Source organism: Orbicella faveolata, unplaced genomic scaffold, assembly GCF_042242905.1.
Source record: "Orbicella faveolata isolate gen_17 unplaced genomic scaffold, um_ofav_v1 contig_47, whole genome shotgun sequence".
Taxonomy (NCBI): domain Eukaryota; kingdom Metazoa; phylum Cnidaria; class Anthozoa; order Scleractinia; family Merulinidae; genus Orbicella; species Orbicella faveolata.
Genome location: NW_028301577.1, coordinates 22,135,001 through 22,150,118, shown reverse-complemented (window position 1 = coordinate 22,150,118; position 15,118 = coordinate 22,135,001). Strand labels below are relative to the sequence as shown.

At 40.1% G+C, this 15,118-nt stretch overlaps 3 protein-coding genes across 6 annotated transcripts in view; all 3 read right to left on the bottom strand.

Moving 5' to 3' along the window:
- Positions 1-39: 39 nt before the first annotated feature.
- Positions 40-9,098, bottom strand: LOC110067629 (monoacylglycerol lipase abhd6-A-like). Of its 2 annotated transcripts, XR_016204023.1 has the most exons (6): positions 5,710-9,098; positions 4,821-5,094; positions 3,120-3,447; positions 1,806-1,906; positions 1,113-1,327; positions 40-586 (listed from the first exon to the last, which is right to left on the bottom strand). XR_016204023.1 is itself a non-coding variant. In XM_089278845.1 (5 exons), the coding sequence occupies exons 1-5, from the start codon at positions 5,835-5,837 to the stop codon at positions 1,169-1,171; spliced, it is 990 nt and encodes a 329-aa protein (XP_089134971.1). In that variant the 5' UTR covers positions 5,838-9,098; the 3' UTR covers positions 40-1,168. The 2 variants fall into 2 exon arrangements, 1 of the variants encoding a protein (XP_089134971.1); XM_089278845.1 differs by having other exon boundaries at positions 40-1,327.
- A 78-nt stretch (positions 9,099-9,176) lies between these two features.
- The window catches only part of LOC149097650 (uncharacterized), a 14,693-nt gene continuing 8,751 nt past the window's right edge, over positions 9,177-15,118 (bottom strand). For 2 of the 3 annotated variants that reach the window (XM_089278842.1, XM_089278841.1), the window contains one exon: positions 9,177-11,407. In XM_089278842.1, the coding sequence (XP_089134968.1) occupies positions 9,393-11,405 (2,013 nt within the window). In that variant the 5' untranslated portion in view covers positions 11,406-11,407 and the 3' untranslated portion in view covers positions 9,177-9,392. Of the gene's footprint in view, positions 11,408-12,326; positions 12,460-15,118 lie in introns of those variants that run through there. The other variant, XM_089278840.1, reaches the window with a different exon arrangement.
- LOC149097652 (uncharacterized) overlaps positions 13,556-15,118 on the bottom strand; it is a 2,441-nt gene continuing 878 nt past the window's right edge. Inside the window, exon 1 of the mRNA XM_089278847.1 lies at positions 13,556-15,118. This exon is cut by the window's right edge and continues 878 nt beyond it. The gene's annotated coding sequence lies outside the window, so the exon portion shown is untranslated.

Below are 15,118 nucleotides of genomic sequence, written 5' to 3'. Positions count from 1 at the left end.
TCTACTGAGTGCAAATGACAGGCAGGACTCAGATTGTGATTGTGTTTAACGTATTTTTTAATTTCTCCCTCAAGTTTACACATCCCATAAAAAAATAACATTTAAATTGATTTAATGAACCAAACTCTCTAATGTTACAGGGTAAGCTGTTCCAAAGGGTTACCTCGCTGATCCGATCTGTTTCCATTTCAAAGTAATTATGGATTAAGTTCATCAAAAACAAGTATTTGAGACTACAGGATTTGTTCACTTTTCTAATATTATTTCTTGTCTACTTGATCCTGGGAAATTCCTTGCTGACAATTTGTAGCTTACTTTATTTACTATCTAGCTAGTTATGTAAAATGTTTGCTCTATAATATTCTTATTAGAGTAAAATATGGTAAAATATAAACATTTATCACCAGTAAATTATCATCACTATAATCTGCCAATCTGACACACTAATACTTGACAATCATTTGTTCTCCTCCATTGGTGTCCTCCATTGGGCCATTAACTTTATAGAGAGAAATCGTAAGAAATCTGGCAAAGTTCTTCGCTGTATGTTTTTGTTGGCTATTTTGGGGTTGACCCTGCACAAAACCTGGCAAAATACAAAAGGTGGTTAATAATGTGTGCTCATATAACTGACCAATAGAGACATTGCAATTATGCAAAGTCTATGAGCATAAAGCAAAGGATGTGAAGGGTCAAGGACTTTCCAACATCAGTCTTAGCCTGTTTTCTTTTTTCTTTAATGTTTACCGGGTTTCTGGACCATTTCCCTCTATTATGATTGGCCCCAATGAAATGACAACAAAGTGGAATTAATTAAGTCATATTATTACAAAACAATGGCAGATACATCACTGAGATAAGTCAACAAATTTTTACATAGCAAACTTTCTAGCCTGTTCCTGGCTCTCAGTCAGTGGGGATGATCAAAAAAGTGGGTGGGCAATGAGCAAGATCAGCAACAAACGTGATCCAGGAGAGAAAAGGAGAGGGTTTCTTGACCTCCCCTTTTTCTCTATCAGACCTCACTTGTCGTCTGCCCGCTTTTTCGATCTTCCCCACTGACCAAAAGCCTGGAAAAGCCTACAAACGTTCTAAGTGAAAAAATAATACACCTGGTTGTTGCTGTGTGACTAAAAGTTTCTCTCTAGAGCTAGTACATCATCAAATGTCATCCACTCTGAGGCAGGGAATGTATAAACTGGAAGATCAACTTTCCTGATTTCCATGGTCTTTCCAAAGTAATGGCATGACCACATCTGTCTAGGATTTGAATTTGGCAATCCTTTACTTTTTCTCTTATGATGTCAACTGCAGAGATGTCAAGGATCTGTGTAGCATGAATACAATATGTTCAGTTATTCTCCTGAAAAATGATTTATTGTGGACTTAAGTGTGGGATTTGAGGGGCAAAGGAGCCTGCAGTGCTATGCACTTTACCATTGCCACCTAGGAAAGTTTTTTATTAGTTTTAGACAACTTTTATGCATCTTCCTGAGAACTAATCTAACAACATCTTGTCACTGGTATCAAATGTTAGCAGGTTGAAACTTTTTATTGAAATTCCCACGAGAGTGAATGGTGAATTTGACAATTTAACATCTCGCCCCTCACCATGTCAACATATTCCATGTTTTGATTGGTTGATTCATGTTTTGATTGGCTGTGGAAACACTCACCTGTCAGCTCATGTTCCCACAGCATTTCTTGTTCTCCCAAACTTCCACACCTGTTTCTATAACTTCATAGAAACACGGTATATTTCTTCTGTTTCCTAAATAACCCTAGAGGTAAAGGAGCTTTCTGACCTTGTCATTATCTCCCCACAAGGTTAGAGTAGGGACATCAATATCTTCCAAAACATCTTGAAGAAGAAACCTCTGGTCAGGATGAGCTATTTCAGCCAAAACTGCCAGAGATTGAGAATAATAATAATGAGAATGTAGTATAGGAAAGCAACATGTTTATAAACCACTTTTAACACAGTATCTTTACTAATTAGTAACACTTGTGTGTGTAGAGTCAATGAGTTCATTTATTGTTAGTATCCAGTGTATACATATACATGTATTTTAATGAAAATTCACCACATGAGAATTTCATTCAGGAGAAGAGGGTGTTACATGCAGATTTGTAACAGTTCATGGCAATAAATTAGCTGACTCAGTGTAGCCATCACTGACAACAAATATTATATTTCCATTTTTGTGATGCAAATTAAAAAACAATCAAAATCTAAAGTTTCTAAGCAGGAAGGAGGATGGGCTGGTGGAATGAACTTTCTCAAATTTCCATCAATTTTGTTAATATTCCCTTAATGCTAATAGACCATTTTACAGTTATCTACTCACTGACCTGGCCTTTGCATGGCAGCGAGGCTGGAGGTGACCTTGTTTTGAAACAGACCTCTCTGCTTTTGTTGTGTAAATCAAGTTGTTCTAATGCTAACTAGGTGCATTTACATGACAAAAGCAGTGAGGTCTGTATCAAAGCAAGCTCAACTCCAGCCTCGCTGCCATTCAAAGGCCAGGTCACCTAGCAGACACCTGTAAAATGGTCTGTTGGTAACTACATTAGCCCTACCTGGTTGTTTAATACCAAAAAATGTCCCCACTCCCAGCACCAAACCAGGGGATTGGTGCTAGAGGTTTTGTTCTGAATATTGACAGACCCTGGATTAAATACATACATGCATAAATGCATACATACATATACTTTATTTATGCTTGAAATTTACAGAGTAGCTGTAGAGCTAATATCTTTGAGAACATATGTTACAAAAAGAAAAAAAAATAATAATAATAAAAAATACTAATACATGTGTTCTCATTTCAATCAAACTGAACATTCCTTCCCTTTTACTAATACCGTTTAAAGGTGTAGTCATCCCCATCTGCCTGACGCAAATATCAGTGGTTCTGGTTAATTTTTAATTACCATATCACAAAATATAAAACCCCAGTTGGAAAGATAGCAATACTGGTTTATGCCTTAAATTAGCCATGAATATGACATCCTTGACTAAACTTTGGATACTATAAAAACTAGTCCAAAATATCAACAACAATTTTTTGTGCCGGTAATATCATTGTTTGTATGTAAGAAAAAAAACTGTTCTTTACCTTTTTCATAAAAATCATGTGATTCCTGCCTTGCTGCACACATTATCTTCACAACAAAGAAAGGCATGACAACTTCACGATGGGATACTTTTTTCAGCATAAAATAGAAATCCTCAGGTGTTTTAGGCAGCAAGTAGTTCTTTCCACCACTGACCATCTCACTCAAGAAATCACTCAGTTTTGGTGCATTTATTCCTGCAGGACACATGAGTACCAGTGAAGATAGCAGAAAAGAATATCGTGCAGCAAAGACACCAGCCACAAATCCACCCATTGATAGACCAACCAAGTGAAACTTTCTTTTATCTAGCCCAATAGCCACCACAAACTGAAAAGAAACATTCTATCAGTAAGAAAATAAGGTAACTATACTGTATATTTTATATTGATACACAGTAACTTTGTTATACTTGACAATTAGATTATGAGCTCAAGATTTCTACGAGGTGATAGTTCATGAAGCCGAAGGCGGAATCAACTATCACAATCGCCTCATAGAAATCAAGAGCGAATAATCTACTTGTTTTAGTAGAATTCTAACTGAAATTGAGAATTTGCATGGACTGAATTAATTGTCAATTTGACATTTGCAGTTGTGTACAGGCGCTTATCAGTTTCTTTCAAAAATTTCAAGCCTTTGGTTTAGTCTTCTCAGGAATTTTGTTTATTCATTTGTTTATTCATTTGTTTGTAAACATTCTTTCAAAACTTCAGAGAAACGAGGAAAAGTTGAAAATTTGTTGACCACACCAAGCCACTGCACACGGCTGATAGTGTGTAATATTGGCACAACCAATCAGATTACAGCATTTGCACTAGTATAGTAGTAGAATTCTACTAAAATTTATCACAAAAGGGGCAGTTCCTCTTAAGTTTGAAGATCATTATCTTTATTTTTAAATCTAAAATAATTTTCTGTTAAGTTTTACAAGGTTAAAGTGAACCTATACACAGACAGCTCTGTTGATATCATACAACCTTTTAATAATTTTAAAACTAATTTTTAACTATGACAACACACACATGCATACAAACAATTTGTTTCTACTGCTCTGCATAAATCATCAACATCATCATTAATATCATCATGTCCTTTTCCCCAACTGGGAAATTGGGTGCTACATAGATTTATTACAAATTAGTTATCATGTTAGACATATTACTGTACATCTCAGTTTCTTTTTTTCTAAAAACTACTGAATAATATCTTTGACATGATCTTATGGAAACATCAAAATTGTAAATTGTAATAATATTATTAAATGTGTGGTTTCCAAGAAAGGTTACTGGAAATTCCAAGGGGGAGGCAAGGGGGGAGGCTTCTCAAGAGCAAAAATTTTAAAAAGAAAGTAAGATTCCAGAGGGATCAGGGAACATGAAATCAAACCAAAAAGCAGAGTTCCCATTAACGCACAGGTGTGCATCTTATATGCATAAAAAATGAAAAGAACGCACAGTTTTTTGGCAAAGTGTGTCTTTGGGATGCAGGATGAAAGTTCAAAAATTTTAGTGACAGGCAAAGTAACCTCTGAAAATCAAAACGAACCCTCAACTCATTGAAACTGGGGTTCCCAAGGACCTCTTTACTATCAAAACCAGTGCGAACTCTCAAAAAGCTTTTTTGTGAGATGAAATTTTTTTACAACACAATAGCAAAGGTGTAATTTTTGTAATTTTAATTACAACTTAATTTAAAAATACCTGATGAAGCTTTGCAACTTGAGCTGGAATAGAGTGATCATCATGATGTTTGCGTGTAGTATAACCATGTCCAGGGAGGTCAACAGCTATAAGATGATATGTTTTAGGGAAGACATTTCCCACAAGACTCCAAACTCCTTTATCTCCAGTAAAACCATGAACCATCAAGACCACATTTTCTGCACCCTGGCCATTCCCTCGTTCAATGTAGCTAAATCTGAAATCTCCAACTGATACATACTTCAGGGTGAAACCTCCCCTTAAGATTAAAAACCTGTACGGCAAAACATTGTGGAAATTGTTTGCAAATATTGACAGATTTACATTGACAAAATGTGCATGTGAAGCATAATGGGATAATAATTATTACATTATCAGAAATCACAAATTTATACTGATGCAAGTTAATTTGGGATGTGGTGATGTGAAAGACAAAAAAGGCAGGGTGAGTGTTCAGGCCAGACAGCAAGGGTGGGGTTCGGCTCTCTACATATTTTCTCAATTACGTGACGTGTATAACATAGTAGCTCATAGTGAAAAACTCGCAGCAAGCGGATAAATAACCCACGCTGTACAGTGTTAGAAGAAACATTGAAAATAATTGCAGTAAAAGAGACCTAACAACGTACCATACCATGTGTACGTCTTCTGAACAAAGACGTTTCTTTGCTGCTAGAGAAATCATTGAAAGTAGAACGCATATCGATACAAAACAACACCTACGCCCGTAAACAGTTAATTTGTCAAACTTCGGAGAAATTTCACGTAATATTAATAGCCGTAATCACTTAAACAAACAAAGAAAAGGTGACGATTTCTACAATTTACTTCATAAACTACACCGTGAGGTCAATATTTCAACGTTTAAAGATGTATTTCCTATTCATACCTGTGTATTAAGTGGCTCAAGACATGAGGGCATGCGAAATATAACACCACACAAGCCGCCCAGACTAGAAAGGTCGCCAGTACGAGAATCGCGACAATTGGGAGAATTATACCCAGCCATAACACCATGGTCACTTAATTTGCAAGTCGTCTGTTCCTACCAAGCAATTCACTAGCTCTCTTTTCCTGTTGGTATATTTTCTTTGGCTACAGTCGATGCAGTAGACGAACAACGAAGCACTTTGCATCAACAACAAATGAGTCCTGGCAAACAACCGCAAAGGCAATTCATTCACGTCTTATGCTTCAATCGTATAAATGGTTTACATCCTATGACAGGAAGGAAGCAGTGATTATAACCGCAGGATCTGAGAAAAAGTATGCCCTCGTTTGCGAGTCAGCTCGCAACACAGTTTCAATTACCCATGGTGCCACACTCAGATGCGCGTTTATGTCACGCACTGTGCTATCGCAGGATAAAGCTGAGGAAGAAAGCCTAAACTAAACTCCCTTCTGCGCAGCAAAGAGGTTATAACGCCAGACTGAGGTATTCTTCACTAGCACTTGTTTTTTTGTCCTGGAAAGATCTGGAAAGCGAAGTTATTCACCTTTATATGCAAAAATGCTCCCCCAGTGGGATAGGGTAGTCCTCATAATGATTGAATATGAGAGGCTCGGAAGCTCCGCTCAAAGGTGCACCTTTTAAGACTGGCGGCATATAAAAGGATGGGGATTTCACGTGCTGTCAGAGTATACAAGAGGGTATGAAAAACTGCTCTAACAAAGGTCTAAAAAAATCGGCGAACAACCAACAGTTGACTCATCCAACTGATCCAAGTGTGTCTGCTGTAGGTGTAGTCGAAGCCGGGAGTCGAAGCTCTCCTTTGAGATCACTCTCGTAACCGATCAGTTCTAGTTACGACCTCCATTTTGAAACCGCGTCTAAATTGTTATTCATATCCTGTAATTAAAAGCTCTCGTAAGTGACCACTTGACCGCAAGCGACCGAGACTACTTTGGGAAATTACTAGACTGCAAAACAGTCGTATTTTTTGCGAACGCGAGCGACGGTCAGTATTCGAACGAAAGGTCTGGAGCGAGTGTAAACATAGGCACGCAAGGCGTGCAAGAGTTATTTTTTTCTGTGAAGTTTTGGAGATAGAAACATTCATGGTACAGTAATGATTTGGTTAATTTGACAAGTTTTTTTGGTTGCGATGTTACATCGGTCATGGTAAGATAGCTAAATAGTAAGCCATAAAATGTTTGACTGAACAAACTACAGTAATCTGACACGTTTCCAGATTAATGTAGATACCATCTTATTTTCTAACAGGTAATTTGATTCGCTCTTTAATACAACCCGCACTGTGATTGGTGTGACACGCGCACATGCATAACTCCCTCGCTCACCGATCACATAACCCTTCCAACCCCCAAGAGAAATTTTTGCTCAAAAATACTCAAGTTAATTTAGAGACTTTTTCGCATTTTATACAAGTCGTAAGTTTACCTTTTCACACAGCACAACACAACACAACACAACTTCACCGAAACCAGAAAGAAAGAGAAAAAAAACCTCTGACACGTTGAAAGTCTGATTTAATTAAATGCACTTTAACTTGGTGCCACGCAGTCTTCAAAGAACATTTGAACAGTTTTCATACTTTTTACCTTTAAAAATATCGGACTGAAATGAGTGTCATCAAATAAAACTATTAAACTGCTACTGCAGAGACGTAAAAACCGTCCAGAAACGAAACCTTTTTTGTTTAATATCCTGGAAACAATAGCCGATAACTTGTCAGCTCTAATTGAATTTACTCCCATATAAAAAACAAAAGTGTTAAGTTACCATTTGTTATTAAAGATAGCAAACATCTCGTGGGAAAGAGTGGTGACGATTCGTCAGCTCTAATTGAATTTACTCCCTTGTGAAAAACAAGAGTGTCAAATTACACTTTGTAACTAAAAAACAAAAATGTCTCGTTATATTTGCATGCAACAAGAACAAAGCAATTGTTACCCGCACTTACTATTGTAAACGTTAGAACTGTTTCAAATCTAAAGTCTCGTCCCCTCTAAAACATGTCCTAAGAACTAGACGCGACGATTCGTGACCTCTAATTGAATTTACTCCTTGTGAAAAACAAAAGTATCAAATTACCTTTGTAACCAAAAATAAAAATATCTCGTTGCATTTGCATACTACTAACTCACGAACTGTTTCAAACCTCAAGGCTCATCTCGTTCATTTAACTAAAATCCTCGGCCTAACCAACAGAAAATGTCGAAGTAAACCCAATATATGAATACTTCCTCCTCTTTTATAGAAGAATAAATATGGCCGTTCTGAACTCTATCGGGATCAAATCTTCTCGCATACCATTTACCTTTACAACAAGAAATTTGATTGGCTGTTTATAGTAGATCCAATCTGATTGGTGTGACATACATACATCTCTCATTCACTCACTCACTCACTCACTCACTCACTCACTCACTCACTCACTCACTCACCCATTGACCCGTCCATAACATACCCGACGCGCCGACTAAGAGGTATTTTTTTTTACAAAAAAATAACTCAAAAACGGCAAGGGAGAATGGGGAGAGACAGGCGTGTGAGGCTCGCGCGCTTCACACGCGAGGATCGCGCCTTCCGAAAACGTCCGAAAACGACTGTTTTGCAGTCTAGGAAATTACCAAGTGGTCTTTTCTTTGTTTTTTAACTCACGCAAGCGAGCATTCGAAGATTCTGAAGCATTTTACTACTTGAACTCGTATTGATGCAGCCAGTCCCGAGGGATTCAAATGACAAAAGTGTGATGCTGGATGACAAAAACAAGAGAAAGAAGGTGGATGTCAACATATGTGGGGGCGATTACACAACGTGAAAACCTAGAATTACCATAAAAGGTCATGAAATACAAATATAATTAGGCGCACCAGCTCTAAAAACCTACGAGAGTTTCGACTGCGCAAAACGAATACCTTTTTTGTGGAAGGTATGTGAAAGGGCTATCTTTTCTGTCAGAAATGTTATATTAAAGGATAAGCGTTGGACCTACGGGCGGAGCCTCCCATATATAAGAACCCCTTGGTGAAAAAGAGAACTCTCCAAAGGTGGTATTTAACTCATACGGTAACTGTCACGAAATGGCTAAAATATTCTCAGGCAAAAGGAATGGAGGGAAAATTATGTCCAAATATATTTTTGGCTCTAGAGCGCTCGGGAGACGTGACCGAGAAAACGTCCGACTCCCCCATGGGTGGATCCAGAGTGGAGGAAGCTCGAGAGGGTTGCAGACTTCCTTGCCTTGGGAAACCCTTGTTTTTCTAGCCCTGAAGGAGTATTATCCTAGATCCCCATAGCCTCTTCCTTCTGGAACACCAAACGGGATCCACCACTTCAAATCCCTGGGACAGCTTCAGGCTGAACAACTAAAGATACAAAAAAATGGATGGTTATCTCGTTAATGTCATGACGGTTTATTTTCAAGAACATGATTAAATGGAAAGCTACCTTTAAACCATATCAATTATTTCCCCGATCACAGTTCTGAATTACCCAGGTTTACATGAAACGCGTGACGAGCCCTAAGGGCGTCTGCGTGGAAGACTAACTAATGCATGCGGTTTAATCGTATAATCTAGATTAACTGTTACCGATGTACATCTGCATCACAGGTTCATATTCACGATCTTGTCGTAAAAGAAATTTTTGGCATTTGTTTTGTCGGTCTTTCGGCAGGTCTTGGTCTTTGGGTAGCATTCACGGCCATCATAGAACATGAACGAAACACATCCAGAATTGCTATTGCAGCGTCTGGCGCACTCTGCCAGGGAAACGAATCCGTGGAGGGACCAGATGTCATTTCCGGGGCAATCACCAGGCCTCTTCGTGTATCCACTGGGACCACTGGGACCACTGGGGATTTTGTCATAGAACACATTCTTAGGATTAGACGTGCTGGGTTTGGCGCAGGTCTTAGTCTTGGGATAGCACTCTTTGTTATCGAAATACATGAATGAGACACATCTGCTGTTGCTGTTACATCGATTGGCGCACTCTGACAGGGAAACGAATCCGTGGAGGGACCAGATGTCATTTCCGGGGCAATCACCAGGCCTCTTCGTGTATCCACTGGGACCACTGGGACCACTGGGGATTTTGTCATAGAACACATTCTTAGGATTAGACGTGCTGGGTTTGGCGCAGGTCTTAGTCTTGGGATAGCACTCTTTGTTATCGAAATACATGAATGAGACACATCTGCTGTTGCTGTTACATCGATTGGCGCACTCTGACAGGGAAACGAATCCGTGGAGGGACCAGATGTCATTTCCGGGGCAATCACCAGGCCTCTTCGTGTATCCACTGGGACCACTGGGACCACTGGGGATTTTGTCATAGAACACATTCTTAGGATTAGACGTGCTGGGTTTGGCGCAGGTCTTAGTCTTGGGATAGCACTCTTTGTTATCGAAATACATGAATGAGACACATCTGCTGTTGCTGTTACATCGATTGGCGCACTCTGACAGGGAAACGAATCCGTGGAGGGACCAGATGTCATTTCCGGGGCAATCACCAGGCCTCTTCGTGTATCCACTGGGACCACTGGGACCACTGGGGATTTTGTCATAGAACACATTCTTAGGATTAGACGTGCTGGGTTTGGCGCAGGTCTTAGTCTTGGGATAGCACTCTTTGTTATCGAAATACATGAATGAGACACATCTGCTGTTGCTGTTACATCGATTGGCGCACTCTGACAGGGAAACGAATCCGTGGAGGGACCAGATGTCATTTCCGGGGCAATCACCAGGCCTCTTCGCGTATCCACTGGGACCACTGGGACCACTGGGGATTTTGTCATAGAACACATTCTTAGGATTAGACGTGCTGGGTTTGGCGCAGGTCTTAGTCTTGGGATAGCACTCTTTGTTATCGAAATACATGAATGAGACACATCTGCTGTTGCTGTTACATCGATTGGCGCACTCTGACAGGGAAACGAATCCGTGGAGGGACCAGATGTCATTTCCGGGGCAATCACCAGGCCTCTTCGTGTATCCACTGGGACCACTGGGACCACTGGGGATTTTGTCATAGAACACATTCTTAGGATTAGACGTGCTGGGTTTGGCGCAGGTCTTAGTCTTGGGATAGCACTCTTTGTTATCGAAATACATGAATGAGACACATCTGCTGTTGCTGTTACATCGATTGGCGCACTCTGACAGGGAAACGAATCCGTGGAGGGACCAGATGTCATTTCCGGGGCAATCACCAGGCCTCTTCGCGTATCCACTGGGACCACTGGGACCACTGGGGATTTTGTCATAGAACACATTCTTAGGATTAGACGTGCTGGGTTTGGCGCAGGTCTTAGTCTTGGGATAGCACTCTTTGTTATCGAAATACATGAATGAGACACATCTGCTGTTGCTGTTACATCGATTGGCGCACTCTGACAGGGAAACGAATCCGTGTAGGGACCAGATGTCATTTCCGGAGCAATCGCCTGGCCTCAGGGAGTAACCGTCAGGTACTTTGTAGTACAAAACGTCGAGGCTGGGTTTTGGACTGTCAGCAGTTCCAGAAACATAATCTCTCTTTCGCCGAGGTTTTCCTGCGGTCAGTGTGACCAGAGTCATAGCTAATATCCACAGCGTCAAATCACGCCTCATTTCTGGAACAACAAACAAAAACTCGAAGGTTAAATTTATATTGATCAGGCACGGTAATATGTTCCACCAATAAAAATACTGAGATCTCTCTAATGTGTCTAAATTCGTTGTCGTGGCAACATTAGAAATTAAAGAGGTGAAACATTCCCTATTTTTAACCTTTTCTTGCTAACTTAAAAACTGTTCTATGAGAGTATTTTCAATCAGAATTCTTTTTGTCTGATCGACAAAACAAACATTGTGTGTGAGGTTGAGTACTACCAATTTTGTTTTGAAAAATGCATCAAAAAGAAAACCTTACACCGTGTAATGAGTAAAAGATCAGCGTCCAACTACTTGCTGAAAATTAAATCTGGAGGCTGCTTACGTAGCGCAGAAACATTGAACTTATAAGCAGGAAAATTGCATATTTTTTTTTTATGGAATGTCTTGCTACTGAATACTTCGCATTCTAAATTATCAAATGACGGTATCTAATGACGTCAAGCTGCAAAGAGTTCCTTAGAGAAAAAGATTGCTTCGAACCATTTTCAAGCTTAAGCCTCAGGCTAAATATATTGCATGCAACCAATTATGGGCTGGAGATTGAAACGAATCAAAAACTCAAGCTTGCGTGTTTTTAAGCTTTTCTTCAGTACCCGTAAAATGTGACACATGGTGGCCTCTTTCAAGTCAACATTGGACCTGATCAAACGCCAGCGTTTCTCTTGTATTTAAGAATTGGCTTCAATCAATTTTAAAGACAATCGGTATCACAATTCAATTTTGGGTAAATGGAGGCCTTAGAAAGCGACCATGCATTCAGCTGAACTTCTTGTAGGCTCTTTACGGTACTCACGGTATCCACTCTTTGAGCAGGAGAAAGAAGCGTGCGCCGAATGCACAATAAACTGCAGACAAAGTGAAAAAGCGATCTCGTACCTTTCGTTAACTTCAGAATGGAGAGTTCTGTCAAAGCGTGGTCGTTCTGTTTGCGAATTAAACTTGAAATGAAATGCGCAGAAAGCTACTACGAAATCAGTGTAATATGAATCCGCTGAACCTGGCACGCAAGCTAATCTGATCTGATACATAGAAAACTTGATCTCTATCACCAGGTCACTAGTCTCCTCCGCAGCCGTTTTTTGGGATGTCACGCAACGCTCCCCTCAAAGAAACGGCTGCTCACATCCGAACCACATTCTTTTCCTTTTGTGTTTGTGGTTTGTTTGCGCTCCGTTGAACAGACCAATCACATAATAGCAAAGTGTGAATGACGTAAGCTTTCGCGCGGAAAAGTCTGCGGTGCGAACACGCGAGGGATTTCTGGCTTTTGTTTCACGCCGTACGTCGCCAAAAATAGGCGGTGTTCGCAGGTTACGATCATGACGGACGAAAAAAATTGTAAATGAAAGTCCTAAGTACAAGTGCTTATCGCTATGTTCAGCTATAAATGAGACAATATATATTTTCTCGAAATGTCAAATTGTAAGCGTCAATCAAGGGCCAAACACTTCCTACAGATTGTAATCAGGCCGGAAAGAGCGCCATTCAGAACTCGATGTCAACAAATCGAGCGAAGCTACTTGATTTCCTGGTTCCTTTATTAAGTTAAAATAGATATCTTCCTTCTCGACAGTAATTTTTTGAGTTGAAAGCTTCTAATAATTAACTTGAACTTTGAAGAGTCTTCAGCTTCATAGAAAGCTCGTTCAAGCGTCGCCGGTATTTTTCGGTGTCCCTAAACAAAAGCCGGAAATCTGTATGTTTATTTGTGACATCTCCCACGACGGGATACAACGATGAAAAACATTCCCTGATTGGACAAGTTTCAAAGGGCGAATTTGGCGCGAAAACGTTCTTGAAAATGGAACGGAAGCGGTGATTGGCTAATTTCGTGAAGCAGATGCGTGACATCCCAAAAAACGGCTGCGGAGGAGACTACCAGGTCATAGGCTTTTCGGTTGTAGCGAAAAAGAAGACCCCGCGCCCGAAAGCAAAGACCTAAGACCTAAGACCCGACGGCGATGACCCCTTTATTTTCTTTATTTAACATGATCTTGCTATGGTTTCTTGCCGGAAATATCCAGCTCCGGTTTTAATCTTTCTAAAAGCGATAAAAGATACAATCAAACGGTTGTAACGGAAACGAACCTGAAACGAACACCCCCTTATTTTCTTTATTTTTGCCCGCGTCTTTGTTTTAGTAAAAACGAAAAAACTTAAACTCTTTTGAAGCTTGCCTGTATGGAAAAAAAATGCTGTTTTGCTATATCAGTGAAACCTCCGATTGCGACCACCTCTCGTAAGCGACCACCTCTCCTCAGCGACCAGTTTTCCAAAATACCAAAAGTTTTCAAGTGAAATCACTATATTTGGAACGTCTTGTAAGCGACCACCTCTCGTAAGTGACCGCGACCGCTTTTAGAGCTAAAAGTTTGAAATTTTCTTTTGTTTTTAACCTCCCGTAAGCGACCACTTGACAGATAATTATACATAATAGAGCGAAAATTGGATAATAAGGTGTTGTAACATGGGTACTACAAGAGACGGAAATATCTCAATGGGAAGTACCGGATTTTTTCTCGAAATTTACTTTTTACATGAACAAAACTTTAAAAATTTAAAGGAAAGAATGCACATACTCTGTATTCTACCAGTCTTGAAAGAGAAGACAGTAGTGGTATGGGCTAGTCCAGTACAGATTTGACAGGTATTGTGATGCAAATGAAAAGGTATTGTTATGGAAAGGAGTTCTATTGTTTTCTCGAGTTTGACGTATCCATGGTAACCAGAAGCCCCGCTCTCTATGACGTCATTACTGTCGTTTCCCTGTTGACCTAGTAAAAAGCCTGGTTTCTAAAATAGAGCACACACATTGTAATCAGGATTTTAATACTAAACTTTGCTTTAAAACGAACACAGAGTCTGATATTTCATTTGTCAACTTTTATTGAATAATAACAACATGAACTCCGAAGGGAGAATCGATTACAATTTTAACTTTTTCTTCGCCTGCATGATTCTTTTCACAATCTTTTCAGTCACCGTTTTGTTGCCGGGTAACCTCGTTATGGCCTTGATCATCTTTGTATCTGCTTTCCACTTGTCTTGCAAATTCTTAGCGCGACTGTAATCGATGTCGTGTTGTTTGGCAATCTTGTCCAGTCGGTTGATGCCTGGGTCTCCTCGTTTCAGTCTCTTTGCCAACTTGGTCCCAGGCCCCATGTACTGGTACCCAGGCCAGTGAAATTCAATCCCCGTCTTGCCTAGCAATTTTTGAATGTCAAAACCACGTCCACGTTGGCGATACTTGCGCGTACGGGTCTTAGTCCGAGTCATAATCGTGTTTTAGATTTCTTCTCAGTTTCTTTCCTTTGGCCCAGTCTTCCCAACCACTCGTAGGTTTTAAACGTTCGGCCTCGTTCTTACGTTTGCCCTTGCCTTTGCGCTTGTCTTTACCCAGGAGTAATAGATTGAGAACCATTTCGCTTACAGCGTTGATTTGATCTGCATTAGCATGTTCTAACATCTCCTGTCTCCTGTTCCGATTGGCCTCTTGGAGAATAGTTTCCAAGAAAGGGCGTTGTCTGCGTAATCGAATCATACTTCCCAAGGTGCAGGACGTCTGTTGTAACTGCCTGTGACACCCTTTACACCCATTCTCTTATACCGTTTGTCCTTTCCGAGCTTGTATCCGATCCAGCGTAGCAAAGGTAGGTGAGGGTCCCGAT

Bases quoted from the DNA above. Each gene is read 5' to 3' on its own strand.
- LOC110067629 (XM_089278845.1), bottom strand. From the start codon at position 5,837: ATGGTGTTATGGCTGGGTATAATTCTCCCAATTGTCGCGATTCTCGTA. The intron at 5,095-5,709 runs GTATGAATAGGA...TTTGCCGTACAG, and splicing joins TTGAGCCACTTAATACACAG to GTTTTTAATCTTAAGGGGAG. The intron at 1,328-1,805 runs GTCAGAAAGCTC...CATGCTACACAG, and splicing joins TGTGGGGAGATAATGACAAG to ATCCTTGACATCTCTGCAGT.